Genomic DNA, 21317 nt, shown 5'->3' with positions numbered 1-21317 from the left:
TTTTTAATTCCTTCTTATTTACATAATATATTAATCGATTGAAAATATGTTTCCTTTCTTTTTTTTGTTAAATAAATAAATAATAATTAGTAGCTTATCTTCTCATACTTCCAATCCTCCTCCTTTTTACCTGGTCAAGCCATATATATATATAAACCTAAATAAATAAATAAATAAATAAAAAAATAATAATAAAAGAAAAATAATCGGCTTATATTAGCGAATATTATCGATCATCAAGCAGAGAGGGTGAAACAGATTTCTTTATTAACTATATTCTATGTAAAAAGAAAATTAATGATAATAATAATAATAATATAAAAATAATAACATTAATTAAAAAATAAACAAGGAAAATTATTAATGATAATAATAATATATATTATTATTTTTTTTTATTTTCTTTTTTTGTGTTATTTTTTTGAAGTTATTTTTGAGGTTATTGAGGTTATATTCGTTTTGGTACGTCAAAGAAGTATAACTTCTTACGTACGTAAATAAGTACACAAAATAGTTTTTTTTTGTGCTGTCATATCTTCATACTCAACGGACTAGATCAAGCAATGTTTACGTTAACTCTTATACGCTATTATTATTACGAAGCGCAATCATAAGATTAACTCTCTTTCTTATGCATCGGTCCTATCGCCGACGGAGGGGGAAAGGGTACGCGAAGCGGTCCTAGTCCCTTTTCCGATCCATTATTGGTCATCAACCGTCTTTCTTCCAAATCTACGTAACACCCCAGAGTGGGAGTGCGTACAAAGCGTTCTCGTAATCTCCACAGTATAGACCACCAGACATTACTTGATCGGAAATAAATATTATATTCCTTTCTTAAGAGGACTCTTTCTTACGAATTCTACAGTTCCATAAGTTTTGTATTTGCCAAAAATTCCTCCTACGTGGGGTCCTCCGGCGATTGGATTCAGCTAATTGTGAGGAAGGTGAAAGGGTAATTAGAACAAAATAAAACACGTGGTTGAGCCAATGAAAATGCTAATGCTTTATTGGCTCATCAGGGAAAAGCCTTACGGCATAAAAACCCTGTTTGAATATTACATTATGTTAAAATGATGATCAACCACGGATAGACCCGTGGTTGACTTCTCCTCTCTCTACCAGCGGTCACCTACGGGCAAAGCACGTGGTGCCGCTCCTCTCGTTTATCCGTTCAAGATGATTGGTACCAATAAAGAACTTTCTTACCGTTTTGTATCGCCTATCTCTTTCTTTATTGTTAATTACCGCCTCTGCGGTCCGTCACCTTTCTATCGTCGACCCTGGGATGTGATCGCACTACCCCTGGGATGTTGAATCGTCTACTATGTTCGTTGGAAAAATGAAGTGTTCTCTTAAGCGTCTGGCGAAAGACTAGAACGAATGTCCTCGATAATGGGTCCAGCAGGGCGCGCACACGCTCGGCGCCGAGTGGTGGGGATACGATCGCTAATATCGGACTAAAGGCGCGTTTTACAAAATGTTACTTTCTCACTCACCATCGATTCCGATCGTACAATTTTTCTTTTCTAAACTAATATTACTCCGTTACAATGCTTTCATCTTTCTTGTGCTACAAGTGCGTATGCGCCATCTTTTCAAGTTGTAGGGGAGATAGAAGACGCTATGAAATATAATCAGTGATATAATATGCATTGATTTACATCCAACGAGCTAAAAACGATAGTAATAATTAATTACATTTGAACTTACTACGAGTATGTGTAACAATTTATTTTCATAATTATAAATTTGTATATTACGATATTCATAATACTAATCTAAGTCATTGAAGATTTATGCATGTGTTCAGATTCAGGTGGAGAAAAGAAGAAATGTAAATTATTAGAATGTTGTAACGGAAACATGGTTTTCGTTTGTTTATTTTAATATTTGAAAGTATCCTTTCTTAAGATATTCAAAAATTCTAGTATATTGTGACGTCTCGACACGACTTTCTAATCAAATTTTTTTGCAGTAGTACAACTAAACAACGAGTAACATTTCATCAGTAGTATAAAATAAATCGAAACTATTTACAGTAGTTCACATAAATGGCAAACTAATTATGCTTTCAGTACTTAAGATAATTTAGAAAGGCAAATTGCAGTAATCTAAGGAAAAGACATAGTGACAAAAAGAAATAAACAAGAAGACAAAGTGTGAGTTGTATTCTATATAAACTATTTCTTAACCATTTCTGCAGTATCAATAGAATTATTATCCTTTTAAGAATAAGGTTCTTCGTAAATATTATATAAAAATCACATTTATTAAAATATTGACAAAGTATGACTATTGTATATGTAATTCAATTTGCTTGAATGATTACCTCTACATTCTAGAGAGTCATACCTTCATCCAATGTTAATAGTATGTCGGTAAGTGTCGTATAATATAATTATTATAATAAATAAATTATTTCATGGAAAGTCTTAAAATACTTTTGTGAGTGATTGTATTAACTTTGTTTTTTTATCGTGATCGTTAGTAACCGATAGAAAAAAACTATCGAGAACTTGAAAAAAAAAGAATCACGTTTTCTTGTTCAAGTAATTAATCCCTTCTTTCATCAAGGAAACATACGGCATTTCGAACATCAACGATACCACGTAAGCACATATGTAACTTACTACTACGTATCCCACACCTGAAATAAACTGTAAAACAAAACAAAAAAACAAATAATAAGAATTCATATAAATTTATCAATATAAACAAACAAGAAAAAATAAAACATACGAATGGCAGAAGTTCAAAGTGAGGGGAAGTTTCACTGTATAAATTCACAGAAATGATAAGAATTGGATTTATCATGTAAACTGCGTAAGTCAACCTACTAAATGGTATCCAAACCTTCCACGAAAGAATACGATTAACTATACCTAAAATACAAATTGATTTTATTAATAACGATAAGAAAGTAATAATGTCGAGTTTAACAATAAAATCAGATATTTATTTATACCTCCATTATTTGTACAACAAGCAATTACTACCCATGCTATACCAATTGCCCATACAGTTCTACTGAGAGCAGTGTAAAAAACAGCACCTAAACCTGATACTCTTCTCGGATATAATCCAAAGAGTACTATTAGATTGCACAAGCTGCCGAGTATCCAGAAGAGTATTATTGATTTCTAAAATCAGTTATTAACATTAGAGTCAACATCAACATCTTCAAAAAAGTGATTTGATTCTATAGCATTTTAAAGCGACAAGCGATTAGAATATTCGTTTACTTTTTTCAGTAATAATTTGTGGTTTAATTTCACAACGATATAAGCAGCGATCACGCCTACTAGATAAGGTCCTATCCTAACCAATGGTGAATAGTAAAACACTCTTGAAAGACTGTATTGTTTGTCCAATCTGTAATGCAAAAAATCTTTAATGCATTGATACAATAACCCTTTCATTATAGCGTATTTGGCCCAAAAGTATAATTCTATATAAATTCGCTCATAAATATTTATCACTTATAAATATAATTTATAAACGCATAACCAATAAATGATTGCACTAGTTTTATATACGAGCCATTATATGGACGAATATGCAAGCCGCTAGTGACGAGTGGATTAAATATTTTCATTTGTATAAAAATTAACATTGATATTTACACAACTTCGTAGTCATAAATGTAGACATAATATCCAGTTAGGATTATCGATAAGGTAAACATGAAACTAAACAAACTGCATGCTACTTTGAAGTACCTGGAACAGAATTATATTTAATGAAAAAGGATTGTAAACGCTTGTATATTATTTTGTATATACCAGTATGATTAGTGTAATGTAAAAATCATTACATGGAAGATAAGAATAACAGAAAAGTAATAATCACGAAATATTGCATGTCTAATGCCAAGTACCAACTCCAAGTAATGCACTGTAAAGATTGAAGTACGTAAGTAATATTATTCTTAAAATTAATTAATTTATACACGCTCTAATATTAAACATTGCTATAAGCATTGGTCCGTACAAATTCCAGATGACTAAACAAATTTTGAATATAAAGGATATTTCTCCACCAATATTTCGGACAATTTTCGTGTGAATCCTCTATTATATAAAACAGCGAGGTTTTACTATACAACGTTGCATTTATTTGCTGTAACCCGATTACTATAAAGTTAGTCGGTGACAATCTGAAACAGTAAAGTAGTAAAACATATGTTAGATATATTTAAAATTACTATATTATTAGTACTAACTAAACTAATATTTTTTTACTATTCTATAATACAATCCAGCCATATACGTGACATCAAAACAAAGGATCACATTTACCACCGACTTTATTATGGTCAACAAAAATTATTATTATTACTATAACGAAATTTCACTTATCATTTTTAGAATTAAAAAACTTATGCAGGAATTAATCCTAATATATGGAAAAATTAAAAATATTAATAAATAGTCCTACCTTATAAATCTTTTCAGGACAACGAGAAAATATAATTTTATCCTATTTAAGTAATTAATTGGTTTACGTATACTTTTGTCTATTTCTATCTTTACATAAAAGTAAGTGACCAGAAAGCCACTAAAAAATAAAATGTATCAACTGCAAAGGTTGAATTGGACATCACTTGTTGGAACAACTCCTCTGATTTTCTCAAAGCCAATCGTTTATTGTCTTAAAATAAATATTAAAGATTTAAAATACAACAATGAAGGAAACCTTGATAAATTTAAATGAGATCACTTATATTATTATAAATAAATGAAATCACAATCATTACAAAAAACTTACCAATATATTCTTTCGAATAATATAATTTGTGTAAGAGAATAATCCATACCATCGTAATAAATCTCAATCCGTGTATAACCAGTAAAGATGTATTCTGAGATTTCATATTAAATATCATTTTCGTGTTCGAATATGCAGAAAAAGCCAGTAATATTTTATAAAGGAAACTGTGGTATTTTAACTTTTTCAGTGGATCCTTATTATTATCGTTTATAGTTTGAAGTTCTTCTAAAAAAATAAACGTTTTAATAATAAATAATTATTTATTTGTGTATAAGAATTAGCTATAATAACCCTTTCGTTACTCATCACCAAAGCGAGGATATGGTACGTACAAATAATTTCTTATCGAATGATAATAGCTCAAAAGTATGTTGCAAAAAAAAGATTACAAATTATAAAATAGATGTACCTATCGCTAGAAAATTAACATTTTCACGGTCTTGATGACAATTGTCATTTTTCTTCAATCGTTCTTGGTATATCAGAACATCGTAGGCTGTTCCCATTATCATTAATATGAATGTGAGTATAACTATTACCCTAAAAAAAGTCAACGAAAAGGAAACATAATTATATTGTATATATGACCACCATAAATGATAAAAGAATTGTGTGTTGGTTTACATCATTGTAATGAATGTGCCACTTAGTAACCATCGATAGTCATCCATTAGATCTCTTACTTCTACTAACGAAAAATCGGCTGAGTATAATTCGCCTTTAAAAAGAGTTCTTTTTCTCAACACGTTTTCTAAAAGAATAGAAACTTGATCTTTCGAACAGGATGCTGGTAAGCACATACCGAGTATCATCAAGTCCTGGAAAAAATATATCAAAATATTTAATAAGACTTAAAATTACTTTTTTTTTTCTTTAATTTTTAATAGAAACTTGCTTGCTTTGGTAGTGGAATGTAGTATTGTATAGTGCTATTATGTCGAAAATTTGCAACATAGAATTTCACTTCGAACGGTGGAAATTCTTCCTTGATATTACGATATCTCGAATTGTTTCGTAATGATTCTTTCGATAATACGAGGAGATCTCCGTTTTTGGCGTCTTCGCATTGACTTCTGCTACCCAACCAATAATTACTTCCATAAATAAATCCTGATACTGGTTCACCGCTCGCATCGATTACTGGACAATAAAGTATTATATAAAATTTCATTGTTATGTAAATCGAATGTAATTTTTACGAGGAAAATTCCATTGAAAAGTTGAAAATGAACACTTTTTAAAGATTTTGCATCAAAAAAAAAAACCCGTAGTATATTATTACAAATAATGACCCTTTTTGTAAGATTTTTACAGAAGAATTTGAATTTGTAAGCAACACATATGAATATATACATACTTACTTGAAAGGCCATAGGGGTATAAGCGTACTGAATTTGCCCGCGAGAGACAATATAATGATACTTAGAGAATATATAGTTACTAATAAAACAATGAAATTCTGAAAATTTCAGATCCTTAACTTAATTAATTTTTGAGAAAAAGCCAAATAACTAAAAATCAGAACAAAATTTTTAACTACGCGTTGCAATAATTGCCCGATTTTTAAATATAAATTGTACGAAACTGTAATCATTTTGAGATGATCTTTCTCCTGTGAAAAATTATATTAAAAAATTGAAAATTTTTAATCCTCATAATATTGCACCTTTCTTAAAGTAAAAAGCCGAACTAATTTATTTATAAGTCATTGCACCTTAAAATATTCATTCGAACTATCTCATTTATTATAAAAAAATAATTATTTCAAAGCATAGTACTTAAAATCTGTAGTAATAGAAATTATCTCGTTGTTTTCACGTACCTTTTAAGCTCCAGAATAACTGCTGATCGATAGCTTCTCGAAATTCGATCAGTTCCTTTCTACATTGAGTTGAATTTAAAAGTTCTGCGTTTGCTAGCATTGCATAAACTGGCATCGTACGGATTTTCAATTCTTTCGTTTCATCTGCCGTACAATAATTAAGGAAGAAAATAAGTGCTGCGAAATAATTTAAGAATTTGAATATTGGACGTTCCATTTTCACTACGTGATATCTTTCTGATGTACTGTTTTTTATTTTTTTTGCTGCTATATAATACTTGTCGAAAAAAATCTATTTTTACGCTACTTTCACTTTTTTAGAAAGTATCTCTTTTGTTTTTACACTGAATGAGTAAAAATTTTGCGAAATAATACAAAGAAGTAACAATATAAAAGTTTAGAAAGTAAGAACATAAAAAGAATTATTACGATATTACTTGAAACTATATTCGTTTAATAATACAAGACGAATGTGAAAGAACTAAGTACACTAGTTTAAAAATTATCACACACCCTAAGCGAAAGTCAACTACTGTTTGATTGCATTTCTAAGGATGTCTTTTTATAATGTATTCCTCCTATAAAAAATGCTCCTTCCATTTTAATAAATAATATTTACATAACGATTACGAACGTCATTAGTTACGTCAAAAAATCTTTTTTTTATTTATTCCAATAAAACTGCTTGTAACACTGTTTTTTTCCATTCCGATTAGTTTTTTATATCGAAGGCTCATAGTTTCTTCAAGTGAAGATTATATTTTGTAGTAGAACTTTTTTAACAGAAACGTAAATGAAATTTATTTTCTTTTTAACAATCCTAAATGTTAGCAGAGTGTATTAGATTATTTAGTATACGTCAAATTATTTGGTTAATTATTCGTAGAGGCTACAATTAACGAATAAATTTATTTGTGAATTTTACAGCTTGAAAATAGCTAAACATATGTTTCCAAAACGAATTATTACCATATCTTTGCGTTAGGATTGAAACTTCTCCCAAAAACGGTATACAGTCGATAAATAGTTTTTTTCAAAAACTATCTCTTTTGGTCACTGCAGCTTTACATAATTGATACAAATCTTGCAAGATGTACAAGTACACGAAAATGCATTAGCGGTAAAGAATATTCAACGAAAGTTCCACTCTACGAATATTCTATATTTTTTTTGTCGAATAAAAGAAAATCAACACTACAATATAATGTTTTTTTTTTTTTAGGATAATATCCTACCTCTCAACGGACTCGATCAAGCAATGTTTACGTCGCTCTTATTACGCTTCTAGTGAATAAAAAATAAGATTTATTGAGAGATTTATAATTATACACGTCTATGAATATATATACAGAGTTTTCCAAATAAACGTTATTTAACCTGAAATATTTCCGTCATTTGAGATTATACGTGTAAAATTCTAAACACAACTTAGTACACTGTTTAAAGTTCATTCTTTATTTAATATATTAAATTTTTTGGAGATTTGGAGAATGAATTACTAGCATTTTATTTGAAAATACAATCAAACATGATGGATTAAGAGGTAATCAAAAAGTTAAAAAAAAGCTACAAAATCAATTAATTAAAATTTAATTAACATTAATAGGTATCAAAATTTAATTATTCAATAATTTAACTTTTAAACAAGAAACTTATTATCGTTGTAAAACAATATTTAAATCAACAATATTTAATTAAATTTATCTGGATATTTTATTATTACTAAATCTTTTTTAAAAGATAAATTTGTGTATTTAAAGTTTAATTGTACTACATTTAAAATACCGTAAAAAAATAAAAAGAGTACAAATTCTTCTTTAATAATTATAGACTACAGCGCTTTTAAATAAAATAACTTACTATAATATAAAATAGATAATTAAGAAAAGTATAAAAAGGTATTGAGATCAGCAATAAGTTCGTGTTTATTTAATTTTCTTTTTTCATAATTTTCGAAGAGTTTCTAATTTTTGAAAAACTTTTAAATTAATTATTATTGAAAATAATTAATAAAGTATTTCCTTTTGTAAGTGCTCAAATACTTTTTAAAACACTGTATATGTGTGCGAATATGGAAATAGTTGAATCATTCAATCGATCACTGGTTAGAAAAAATAATACTTTGTATTAATTATACGATTACCAGTGTATGTAATTTAAAAAGGAATATTCATTATTTTGCGACGAGAAAAACTAACAAACGTAAATGCGCTGTTTTCTAAATCAATAATTATGAAATGAATATAAAATGTCTCAAATGTAAATTCTCTACGCACACAGGTGTAAAGATTAAAGGTCAACAGACGGTTTTTTGTAGTTACAGTGTTACGTAAGTTGAACGGGAAAAGAGACGGAAGGTAGAAATTAAATGCGAAAATAACAGACAACGCATGTTATACATATCATTGACTATTCTCGGTCTTCTCATTTTGCTTATTTTCTTACGAAAGATAGAATGTATGCTGTAAACGAAAAAAGATTGAGATGATGATGATGATCGTTCTTCTTCTGATCTGGATGCAAGGGGTAAAGGGCGTTACTATTTAGATAACAGTTTGTCAGGATTAATAGTTAAGAGTACACATATATTTAATCATACATAAAATCACTTAAACATAAGGCTTCAAAATAACATAATCATAAACGTAAGAAAACATAAAGCATAAAAGACGTAACACATAAGACATAAGAACTAATAATCACTAAATAAGAACACATAACACTTCAACATAATACGACCACTTAATATCTCGACATAATACCATAAGACTTCTTAATACTTAATCATAATACATAACTCCAGTCCAATCATAATACTTTTCGAAGCGCAATCATAAGATTAACTCTCTTTCTTATGCATCGGTCCTATCGCCGACGGAGGGGGAAAGGGTACGCGAAGCGGTCCTAGTCCCTTTTCCGATCCATTATTGGTCATCAACCGTCTTTCTTCCAAATCTACGTAACACCCCAGAGTGGAAGTGCGTACAAAGCGTTCTCGTAATCTCCACAGTATAGACCACCAGACATTACTTGATCGGAAATAAATATTATATTCCTTTCTTAAGAGGACCCTTTCTTACGAATTCTACAGTTCCATAAGTTTTGTATTTGCCAAAAATTCCTCCTACGTGGAGTCCTCCGGCGATTGGATTCAGCTAATTGTGAGGAAGGTGAAAGGGTAATTAGAACAAAATAAAACACGTGGTTTAGCCAATGAAAATGCTAATGCTTTATTGGCTCATCAGGGAAAAGCCTTACGGCATAAAAACCCTGTTTGAATATTACATTATGTTAAAATGATGATCAACCACGGATAGACCCGTGGTTGACTTCTCCTCTCTCTACCAGCGGTCACCTACGGGCAAAGCACGTGGTGCCGCTCCTCTCGTTTATCCGTTCAAGATGATTGGTACCAATAAAGAACTTTCTTACCGTTTTGTATCACCTATCTCTTTCTTTATTGTTAATTACCGCCTCTGCGGTCCGTCACCTTTCTATCGTCGACCCTGGGATGTGATCGCACTACCCCTGGGATGTTGAATCGTCTACTATGTTCGTTGGAAAAATGAAGTGTTCTCTTAAGCGTCTGGCGAAAGAATAGAACGAATGTCCTCGATAATGGGTCCAGCAGGGCGCGCACACGCTCGGCGCCGAGTGGTGGGGATACGATCGCTAATATCGGACTAAAGGCGCGTTTTACAAAATGTTACTTTCTCGCTCACGATCGATTCCGATCGTACAAGTTTTCTATTCTATCGTAAAACAAACTAAGATTAGATTATCCTATAGCCTATCCTAAACTAACATTACTCCGTTACAATGCTTTCATCTCTCTTGTGCTACAAGTGCGTATGCGCCATCTTTTCAAGTTGTAGGGGAGATAGAAGACGCTATGAAATAATCAGTGATACATAATATGCATTGATTTACATCCAACGAGCAAAAACGATGGTAATAATCAATTACATTTGAACTTACTACGAGTAAGTGTAACAATTTATTTTCATAATTATAAATTTGTATATTACGATATTCATAATACTAATCTAAGTCATTGAAGATTTATGCATGTGTTCAGATTCAGGTGGAGACAAGAAGAAATGTAAATTATTAGAATGTTGTAACAGAAACATGGTTTTCGTTTGTTTATTTTAATATTAGAAAGTATCCTTTCATAAGATATTCAAAAATTCTAGTATATTGTGACGTCTCGACACGACTTTCTAATCAAATTTTTTTGCAGTAGTTCAACTAAACAACGAGTAACATTTAATCAGTAGTATAAAATACATCGAAACTATTTACAGTAGTTCACATAAATGGCAAACTAACTATGCTTTCAGTACTTAAGATAATTTAGCAAGGCAAATTGCAGTAATCTAAGGAAAAGACATAGTGACAAAAAGAAATAAACAAGAAGACAAAGTGTGAGTTGTATTCTATATAAACTATTTCTTAACCATTTCTGCAGTATCTATAGAATCATTATCCTGTTAACAATAAGGTTCTTCGTAAATATTATATAAAAATCACATTTATTAAAATATTGACAAAGTATGACTATTGTATATGTAATTCAATTTGCTTGAATGATTACCTCTACATTCTAGAGAGTCATACCTTCATCCAATGTTAATAGTATGTCGGTAAGTGTCGTATAATATAATTATTATAATAAATAAATTATTTCATGGAAAGTCTTAAAATACTTTTGTGAGTGATTGTATTAACTTTGTTTTTTTATCGTGATCGTTAGTAACCGATAGAAAAAAACTATCGAGAACTTGAAAAAAAAAAGAATCACGTTTTCTTGTTCAAGTAATTAATCCCTTCTTTCATCAAGGAAACATACGGCATTTCGAACATCAACGATACCACGTATGCACACATGTAACTTACTACTACGTATCCCACACCTGAAATTAACTGTAAAACAAAACGAAAAAAAAAATAATTAAAATTCATATAAATCTATCAATATAAACAAACAAGAAAAAATAATACATACGAATGGGAGATTATCAAAGTGAGGGGAAGTTTCACTGTATAAATTCACAGAAATGATAAGAATTGGATTTATCAGGTAAACTGCGTAAGTCAACCTACTTAATGGTATCCAAACCTTCCACGAAAGAATACGATTAACTATACCTAAAATACAAATTGATTTTATTAATAACGATAAGAAAGTAATAATGTCGAGTTAAACAATATAATCAGATATTTATTTATACCTCCATTATTTGTACAACAAGCAATTACTACCCATGCTATACCAATTGCCCATACAGTTCTACTGAGAGCAGTGTAAAAAACAGCACCAAGACCTGATACTCTTCTCCGATATAATCCAAAGATTACTATTAGATTGCACAAGCTGCCGAGTATCCAGAAGAGTATTATTGATTTCTAAAATCAGTTATTAACATTAGAGTCAACATCAACATCATCAAGAAAGTGATTCGATTCTATAGCATTTTAAAGCGACAAGCGATTAGAATATTCGTTTACTTTTTTCAGTAATAATTTGTGGTTTAATTTCATAACAATATACGCAGCGATCACACCTACTAGGTAAGGTCCTATCCTTACCAATGGGGAATAGTACAACTCTTTTAAAAGACTGTATTGTTTGTCCAATCTATAATGAAAAAAATCGGTTATTCATTGATTCAATAACCCTTTCATTATAGCGTATATGGCAAAAAGTATCGTTATATATAAATTCGCTCATAAATATTTATCACTTATAAATATAATTTATAAACGCATAACCAATAAATGATTGCACTAGTTTTATATACGAGCCATTATATGGACAAATATGCAAGCCGCTAGTAACGGGAGGATTAAATATTTTCATTTGTATAAAAATAAACATTAATACTTACACAACTTCGTAGTCATAAATGTAGGCAAAATAGCCAGTTAAGATTATCGATGAGGTAAACATGAAACTCAACAAACTGGATGCTACTTTGAAGTACCTAGAACAAAATTATATTTGCTGAATAAGTATTGTTAACATTTGTAAATTATTTTGTGTATATCAATATGTTTAGTACAATGTAAAGAACATTACATGGAAGATAAGAATAACAGAAAAGTTACAATCACGAAATATTGCATGTCTATTGCCAAGTACCAACTCCAAGTCATACACTGTAAAGATTGAAGTAAATAAATGATATTATTCCCAAATATAATTAATTTATACGCCAATATTTAACATTACTATAAGCATTGGTCCGTACCATATTCTGAAAACTAAAAAAATTTTGAATATAAAGGATATTTCTCCACCAATATTTTGCACAATTTTCGTGTGAAGCCTCTGTTATATAAAACAGCGAGGTTTTACTATACCACGTTGTATTTATTTGCTGTAATCCGATTAATATAAAGTAAGTCGGTGACAATCTGAAACAGTAGAAGTAGTAAAACATAGGTGAGATATATTTAAAATTACTATATTATTAGTACCAATTATACTAATATGTTTTTACTATCTTATAATACAATCCAGCCATATACGTGACTTCAAAACAAAGGATCGCATTTACGACCGACTAATATACTGGTCAAAAAAAATATTATTATTATTACTATATCGAAATTTCACTTATCATCTTTAGAATTAAAAAACTTATGCAGGAAATAATCCTAATATATGGAAAAATTAAAAATATTAATAAATAGTCCTACCTTATAAATCTTTTCAGGACAACGAGAAAATATAACTTTATCCCATTTAAGTAATGAAACGGTTTACGTATACTCTTGCCTATTTCTTTCTGTAAATACAAATAAGTTACCAGAAAGCCACCAAAAAATAAAAATGTATCAACTGATAAAGCTCCATTGGATATTACTTGTTCGAACAAGTCCTCTGATTTTCTCAAAAGAAATTTTGTATTGTCTTAAAATAAATATTAAAGGTTAAGAATACAATAATAAAGAAAACCTTGATTAATTTAAATGAGATGACTTATATTATTTTAATTAAATTGAATCACATTCATTACTAAAAAACTTACCAAAATAATCTTTCTCATAAACTACTGTGTGTATAAAAATAATCCATACCATCGTAATAAATCTTAATCCGTGTATAACCAGTAAAGAAGTATTCTGAGATTTCATATTAAATATCATTTTCGTGTTCGAATATGCAGAAAAAGCCAGTAGTATTTTATAAAGAAAATTGTGGTATTTTGACTTTTCCAGTTGATCATTGTTATTATCGTTTATAGTTTGAAATTCCTCTAAAAAAATAAACGTTTAGATTTTAAATAATTATTTGTTTGTCTATGAGAATTAGCAGTAATAACCCTTTCGTTACTTATCACCAATGCGAGGATATGGTATGTACAAATAATTTCTTATCAAATGATAATAGCTCAAAAGAATGTTGCAAAAAAAAGATTACAAATTATAAAATAGATGTACCTATCGCTAGAGAATTAACATTTTCACGGTCCTGAAGACATTTGTCATTTTTCTTCAATCGTTCTTGGTATATAAGAACATCGTAGGCTGTTCCCATAATCATTAATATGAATGTGAGTATAACTATTACCCTAAAAAAAATCAACGATAAGGAAACATAATTATATTGTATATATGACCACCATAAATGATAAAAGAATTGTGTGTTGGTTTACATCATTGTAATGAATGTGCCACTTAATAACCATCGATAGTCATCCATTAGATCTCTTACTTCTACTAACGAAAAATCGGCTGAGTATAATTCGCCTTTAAAAAGAGTTCTTTTTCTCAACACGTTTTCTAGGAGAATAGAAAGTTGTTTCTTTGAACAGGATGCTGGTAAGCACATACCGAGTATCATCAAGTCCTGGAAAAAAAATATCAAAATACTTAATAAAACTTAAAATTTCGTGTTTTTTTTTTTTAATTTTTAATAGAAACTTGCTTGCTTTGTTACTGGATTGTGGAATTGTAAGGTACTATTATGTCGAAAATTTGCAACATAGAATTTCACTTCGAACGGTGGAAATTCATCCTTGATATTATGATATCTCGAATTGTTTCGTAATAATTCTTCCGATAATACGAGGAGATCTCCGTTTTTAGCGTCTTCGCATTGACTTCTGCTACCCAACCAATAATTATTTCCATAAATGAATCCTGATTCCGGTTCACCGCTCGCATCGATTACTTGACAAAAAAATATTAATTAAAATTTCATCGTTTTGTACAACAAATGTAATTTTTTGGGAGGAAAGTACCACTGATAGGTGTATGTTAAACAGTTTTTAAAGATTTTTTATCCAAAAAAAGAATCATCATGTAATATATTATTACAAAATGGGTCACCTTTTGTCAGTTTTTTAAGAAAAATTCGAATTTGTAAGCCACTCATATAAATATACATACTTTTTTGAAAGTCCACAGGGGTATAAGTATACTGAATTTTTCCCCGAAAGATAATTTATTGATACTTAAAGAATATGTATGTACTAATAAAATATTAAAATTTTTTGTTTTAATTTCAATTTTTTACTATAATGCAATTTTAGTACAATTATGTAAGTATTTTTTAAGTTATATTTCTTTTGCCGCGTTTGGAAAAAAATGATGAGATTAAATTTGTACAATACTTGCGCACTAACTAAATTAAAACCGCTCCATGAGGGTTGTTTTTATTTACGATTCGCAAGAACAACGATTTTTAATTAACGGCATGAAGTAAGTCGACAAAATTTCCTTTTATTTAGTTGGAGTGATATATATATTCTGCAATTTCTATATACACAATAATCTTCAAAACAATTAATTATATGTGAATATTTGTAAGAAATTCTTTTTTGAAATTAATTGAGGTATGTATTATAATTTATTAGTTTTATGAGGTTAACTAAGGTATGTATTATTATTTATTAGTTTTAATTCGATTCATTTTCTCTCTATAGTGATCACAAATTTAGGTTGAAAATGAAAAAACGAGATAGCATGCTGTGCGATTTCTTATGCCTTAACCATACGATAACAATATTTTGATTTAAATCGAAGAGTAGAGATGAATTATCAATCAAACAATCCTTCTCTTTATCCTGATATTATAACAGACAATAGTAAGTAGAATAACAATATTCTGTTCAGTTAAAAAAAAATATATGTATCCAAGTTTTAACAAGTCCCTCTGTCTTGATGCAAGGGTTAAAGGGCTTTATTATTTAAATAACAGTTTGTCAGGATTAAAAGTTTGGAATACACATATATTTAATCGTACATAAAATCACTTAAACGTAAATCTTCGTAATTACATAAGCATAACATAAGAAAACATAAGACGTAAAAACCGTAAGACATAAGACATAAAACTCAATAAGGCCACATAACACTTTCACATAATACGACCACTTAATACCTCGGCATAATACCATAAGAATTCCTAAGACTCAATCATAAGACTTTCTGAAGAGCAATCATAAGAGTTTCCAAAGTGCAATCATAAGACTAACTCTTTTCTTTTCTTATGCATGGGTCCTAGCGTCGACGGAGAGGGAAAAGGAGACGCAAGGCGGTCCTAGTCTCTTTTCCGACCAATCATTGTTCATCAACCGTCTTTCTTCCAAATCTACGTAACACTTTAGCGTGGGAGTGCGTACAAAGCGTTCTCGGAATCTCCACAGTCTAGATCACCAGATGTTATTTATTCAGAAATAAATATTATATCCTTTTCTTAAGAGGACCCTATCTTATGGATTCTATAGTACCATAAATTCTCTATTCTATCTTATACAAACTAAGATTAGATTATCCTTTAAGGTGTAAAAATAAGTTTCCGCCGTTTTTTATTAAAAATTAAGTATTTATTTTAAAAGAATGGTAATTTTAAGGTTATTTAAAATACTGTCCGTCACTTGCAATGACTTTTTCCCATCTCTCAGGCAACATTCGGATCCCACGTCGGAAGAACTCCTTGTCTTTTGAGGCTATCCACGAATCAACCCAATTTTTGGTATCTTCATATGATTTGAACCGCTGCTCCGACAGAGCATGTGCCATGGACCGAAATAGGTGATAATCGGACGGTGCAATGTCTAGTGAATACGGCGGGTGGGGTAACACTTCCCAATCAAGTGTTTCCAAATACTTTTTCACGGGAGCCGCTACATGTGGACGAGCATTGTCATGCAGGAGAAAAATTTTTTCGTGTCTAGAATAGTATTGAGGGCGTTTTTCCTTCAGAGCTCGGCTCAATCTCATTAATTGTGTTCGATAGAGGGCTCCGGTGATTTTTCGCTCGGATTAAGCAACTCATAATACACTACACCCAGCTGATCCCACCAAATACACAGCATGAGTTTTTTTCCGTGAATATTCGGTTTTGCTGTTGATGTTGACGCATGGCTTGGTAATCCCCATGATTTTCTTCTTTTTGGATTATCATAATGCATCCATTTCTCGTCACCAGTGATGATACGATGTAAAAAACCCTTTTTTTTATGTCTAGCAAGCAGTATTTCACTTAAGCATAATCGGCGTTCAATATCTCTCGGCTTTAATTCGTACGGAACCCAATTTCCTTGTTTATTAATCATTCCTAATGATTTTAAACGATGTGAGACTGCTTGCTGAGTGACTTCTAATGTTACAGCAAGTTCTTTTTGTGTTTGAGATGAATCTTCCTCCAATTCTGCATTCTCGTAAATTTTTGGCCTTCCACTGCGATCTTTGTCTTCTACGTTGAAATCACCGTTTTTAAACTTTTGAAACCACACACAACACGTTCTCTCACTCAAAGCAGTCTCACCATATGCTTCTACGAGCAATCGATGCGCCTCAGCAGCAGATTTCTTTATATTAAAGAAGTAAACAAATATTTCCCGCAAATGACGCTTATTTGGCTAAAATTTGGACATTTTCAACTAAAAAAAATTATATTTAACCAATATGAAATCAAAAATATTAATAGGTTATGTTGTTCTTAAACGTCCAAACTAATTTTTAAGCAGGATATCATCTGCGAAAGTTAACGGAAACTCCGCGTCGCGCTATCTACATTTAAACGGCGGAAACTTATTTGTACACCTAATATATCTATCCAAAACTAATATTACTCCTTTACAAAGTAAAATATATGTATTATATTATTTTTAATTCAATTTATGGTGCTGTGCTTTTCTTTTTATATTTTTTATATTTCAAACATAAATTACTTTCCTAAATATTTTTAGCTAATTATGCAGATCTAAATTTTTTATTCAAGTCAAAGACTGTAACATACTCAAAAGAATGACTATATTACAGCATCGGATTAATGCACATAAATTTCTTTTTCCAATGGTTAACGATATAAAGATTTTTTTTAACAAATTTCTCCAGCCAAGAGATTCAATGTTAATTATAATATTATGCGAATAGAATGAAGCCGCAGTTACAAGGAATAGGAAGACATGAATCTGTTAAATGTTAAAAATAATAATCTCGCATCTAAAAGAAACAAATAATACAATTCTTCTAAAAAATTTTTATTCAAAGCATTAAAAATCTTATTCTCTCCGCATAGATGACCAATCATTTTACTGGAAGAGAGTGCGCATTATTTTAAACAACGATAAGTAGAAGCCGACAACACTGAAATTATGACAAATTTAGGAAGATACTATCTTCTTTTTATTTACAGTGGGAAGAAAATATTAGGTGTACAAATAAGTTTCCGCTGTTTTAATGTAGATAGCGCGGCGCGGAGTTTCCGTTAACTTTCGCAGATGATATCCTGCTTAAAAATTAGTTTGGACGTTTAAGAACAACATAACCTATTAATATTATTGATCTCATATTGGTAAAATATAATTTTTTTAGTTGAAAATGTCCAAATTTGAGCCAAATAAGCGTCATTTGCGGGAAATATTAGTTTACTTCTTTAATATAAAGAAATCTGCCGCTGAGGCGCATCGATTGCTCGTAGAAGCATATGGTGAGACTGTTTTGAGTGAGAGAACGTGTCGTGAGTGGTTTCAAAAGTTTAAAAACGGTGATTTCGACGTAGAAAACAAAGATCGCAGTGGAAGGCCAAAAATTTACGAGGATGCAGAATTGGAGGAAATATTTGAGGAAGATTCATCTCAAACACAAAAAGAACTTGCTGTAACATTAGAAGTCACTCAGCAAGCAGTCTCACATCGTTTAAAATCATTAGGAATGATTAATAAACAAGGAAATTGGGTTCCGTACGAATTAAAGCCGAGAGATATTGAACGCCGATTATGCTTAAGTGAAATACTGCTTGCTAGACATAAAAAAAGGGTTTTTTACATCGTATCATCACTGGTGACGAGAAATGGATACATTATGATAATCCAAAAAGAAGAAAATCATGGGGATTACCAAGCCATGCGTCAACATCAACAGCAAAACCGAATATTCATGGAAAAAAACTCATGCTGTGTATTTGGTGGGATCAGTTGGGTGTAGTGTATTATGAGTTGCTTAATCCGAGCGAAACAATCACCGGAGCCCTCTATCGAACACAATTAATGAGATTGAGCCGAGCTCTGATTGGAAAAACGCCCTCAATACTATTCTAGACACGAAAAAATTATTCTCCCGCATGACAATGCTCTTCCACATGTAGCGGCTCCCGTGAAAAAGTATTTGGAAACACTTGATTGGGAAGTGTTACCCCACCCGCCGTATTCACCAGACATTGCACCGTCCGATTATCACCTATTTCGGTCCATGGCACATGCTCTGTCGGAGCAGCGGTTCAAATCATATGAAGATACCAAAAATTGGGTTGATTCGTGGATAGCCTCAAAAGACAAGGAGTTCTACCGACGTGGGATCTGAATGTTGCCTGAGAGATGGGAAAAAGTCATTGCAAGTGATGGACAGTATTTTAAATAACCTTAAAATTACCATTCTTCTAGAATAAATACTTAATTTTTAATAAAAAACGGCGGAAACTTATTTGTACACCTAATATATTGAATAATATTCTATAAAAGAATTGAGAAAAGAATGGATCTTAATTTTTTATAAATTGTTTTCTACAATAATTCCTATTAAACTATAATTTTCTGCAGGTTTTTAACCCGTATCAGTATACATTTAAATTTCTGTTCCAGTTTTCGAGATTCTTAAAACTAATACAGAGAAGTGTCTTTTCTCCTTCCTCTTTTTATTAGAAATTTGTCGTTCTTTTATAATAGGTTTTTTTATTCCTATATTTCTAGGAACGATTTATTGTTTTTACCGAAGGTAGCTTACTAGCGTTACCACTCGAATCTTCTTTTTTTTTTATCTGGGTTTGGTATCAGCTCTAGATTTTAACTAGGCGGAGATCTTGGCATCAACGGCACATCGGTTTTCTCAAACGATTCACCTATCGAAGTACTAATCGTATTCACGGCTGATTGACTTATTCATCGAGAAAAAACTAGTGCTGTCACCGCGCGATGGCCGTTGACGCACAGAAGTGTAATACCTATTAGTATCGTTATAAAAATGTACTTAAAAGAAAGTATCCATCACAAATAAACGCAGAACGTTGTAAGGCTTAGAGGCTTCAAAAAAAATGTTTTGTTACGCAAAAGAAGTATAACTTCTTACGTGCCTACATAAGTAAAAAAAATAATTTTCTGTTTTTTTGGATATTTAGCTTTATCTTAAAAACTAATTAAGTTAGTGATCCGAAATATTCAAGACCGTTTCTGCTATAACTCCGTTCCAAGGAAGTATAATTATCGACAAAAATTCGTCATCCATCACAGATAACTTCAAATATAAACAGCTTACAATCCCTCTCAATTTCTACAATACTAACCTAGAGCTACCATTATCCAAAATGATTGCACGGCACTAAACATTATTTCGATTTCTATGTGCGTTACATTAATATATTGTCAAATATTTAAATATAAATTGTACGAAATTGTAATAATTTTGAGGCGATTTTTTTTATAAAAAATTTTATTACCAAATATAAAATGTTTAATCCTTATAATATTGATTCTTCCTTGAAGTAAATAGACGAACAAACCTGCTTATAAATTATTGCCATTTAAAATATTCATTCGAACAATCTCGTTTATTGTAAAATAAATAATTACTTTAAAGCATAGTATTTAAAATTTCTAATAATAGAAATTATCTCGTAGTTTTCACGTACCTTTTAAGCTCCATAATAACTGCTGATCGATGGCTTCTCGAAATTCAATCAGTTCCTTTCTACATTGAGTTGAATTTAAAAGTTCTGCGTTTGCTAGCATTGCATAAACTGGCAACGTACGGATTTTCAATTCTTTCGTTTCATCTGCCGTACAATAATTAAGAAAGAAAATAAATGCTGCGAAATAATTTAGCAATTGGACTACTGGACGTGCCATTTTCACTATGTGATGTTGTTCTTACGTACTTTCGTTGTATTTTTTTTAACACTGATATAAAACTCTTTGAAAGAAATCTATTTAGTAGTTACATTAGAATTTTTTAAAAGTATCTGTTTTGTCGTTACACTGGATGAACAAAGATATTCCGAGATAATACAAAATAGTAACAATATAAATATTTAGAAGGATAGAAACATAAAATGAAGATAAACAAACAATGATATTTAAGACTATATTCGATTAATAATACACGAAGACCGTTAAAAAACTGAGTATACGCGCTGGGAAGATTTCACACCACCTGACGGAAAAACTACAACTGTTTGATTGCCGTTAGAAGGATGTCTTTATATAATCTA

The 21317-nt window shown here is 30.5% G+C and overlaps 3 protein-coding genes across 3 annotated transcripts; all 3 read right to left on the bottom strand.

The window, feature by feature from the left end:
• Positions 1-2168: 2168 nt before the first annotated feature.
• Positions 2169-4530, bottom strand: LOC122515476 (nose resistant to fluoxetine protein 6-like). The gene is made up of 8 exons (XM_043632846.1): positions 4441-4530; positions 3994-4159; positions 3818-3897; positions 3627-3722; positions 3246-3375; positions 2969-3143; positions 2743-2885; positions 2169-2660 (listed from the first exon to the last, which is right to left on the bottom strand). The coding sequence occupies exons 3-8, from the start codon at positions 3862-3864 to the stop codon at positions 2535-2537; spliced, it is 717 nt and encodes a 238-aa protein (XP_043488781.1). The 5' UTR covers positions 3865-3897; positions 3994-4159; positions 4441-4530; the 3' UTR covers positions 2169-2534.
• Positions 4531-5653: 1123 nt separating this feature from the next.
• Positions 5654-6990, bottom strand: LOC122515577. The gene is made up of 2 exons (XM_043632977.1): positions 6596-6990; positions 5654-5913 (listed from the first exon to the last, which is right to left on the bottom strand). The coding sequence occupies exons 1-2, from the start codon at positions 6810-6812 to the stop codon at positions 5654-5656; spliced, it is 477 nt and encodes a 158-aa protein (XP_043488912.1). The 5' UTR covers positions 6813-6990.
• Positions 6991-11395: 4405 nt separating this feature from the next.
• LOC122515576 (nose resistant to fluoxetine protein 6-like) lies at positions 11396-20955 on the bottom strand. Its single transcript, XM_043632974.1, has 13 exons — positions 20739-20955; positions 14544-14776; positions 14260-14453; positions 14045-14175; positions 13633-13860; positions 13301-13514; positions 12826-13015; positions 12678-12757; positions 12487-12582; positions 12107-12236; positions 11830-12004; positions 11604-11746; positions 11396-11521 (listed from the first exon to the last, which is right to left on the bottom strand). The coding sequence occupies exons 1-13, from the start codon at positions 20953-20955 to the stop codon at positions 11396-11398; spliced, it is 2157 nt and encodes a 718-aa protein (XP_043488909.1).
• Between the last annotated feature and the right edge of the window lie 362 nt (positions 20956-21317).

This window comes from Polistes fuscatus, unplaced genomic scaffold, assembly GCF_010416935.1.
Source record: "Polistes fuscatus isolate 324 unplaced genomic scaffold, CU_Pfus_HIC Scaffold18, whole genome shotgun sequence".
NCBI classification, from domain to species: domain Eukaryota; kingdom Metazoa; phylum Arthropoda; class Insecta; order Hymenoptera; family Vespidae; genus Polistes; species Polistes fuscatus.
Note: the sequence above shows the minus strand (reverse complement) of the source record. Positions and strands in the feature narration are given on the sequence as shown.

Excerpts from the sequence above, each read along its gene's own strand:
- LOC122515576 (XM_043632974.1), bottom strand. The coding sequence starts at position 20,955 with ATGGCACGTCCAGTAGTCCAATTGCTAAATTATTTCGCAGCATTTATT. Across the intron at positions 12,005-12,106 it reads ACAAATTATTACTGAAAAAA|AAATCAATAATACTCTTCTG; the intron begins GTAAACGAATAT and ends AACTGATTTTAG. Across the intron at positions 11,522-11,603 it reads ACTTTGATAATCTCCCATTC|TTAATTTCAGGTGTGGGATA; the intron begins GTATGTATTATT and ends TTTGTTTTACAG.
- LOC122515476 (XM_043632846.1), bottom strand. The coding sequence starts at position 3,864 with ATGCAATATTTCGTGATTATTACTTTTCTGTTATTCTTATCTTCCAT. Across the intron at positions 2,886-2,968 it reads TTGTTGTACAAATAATGGAG|GTATAGTTAATCGTATTCTT; the intron begins GTATAAATAAAT and ends TTTGTATTTTAG. Across the intron at positions 2,661-2,742 it reads ACTTTGAACTTCTGCCATTC|TTTATTTCAGGTGTGGGATA; the intron begins GTATGTTTTATT and ends TTTGTTTTACAG.
- LOC122515577 (XM_043632977.1), bottom strand. The coding sequence starts at position 6,812 with ATGGAACGTCCAATATTCAAATTCTTAAATTATTTCGCAGCACTTATT. Across the intron at positions 5,914-6,595 it reads GTTATTCTGGAGCTTAAAAG|TAATCGATGCGAGCGGTGAA; the intron begins GTACGTGAAAAC and ends TTTATTGTCCAG.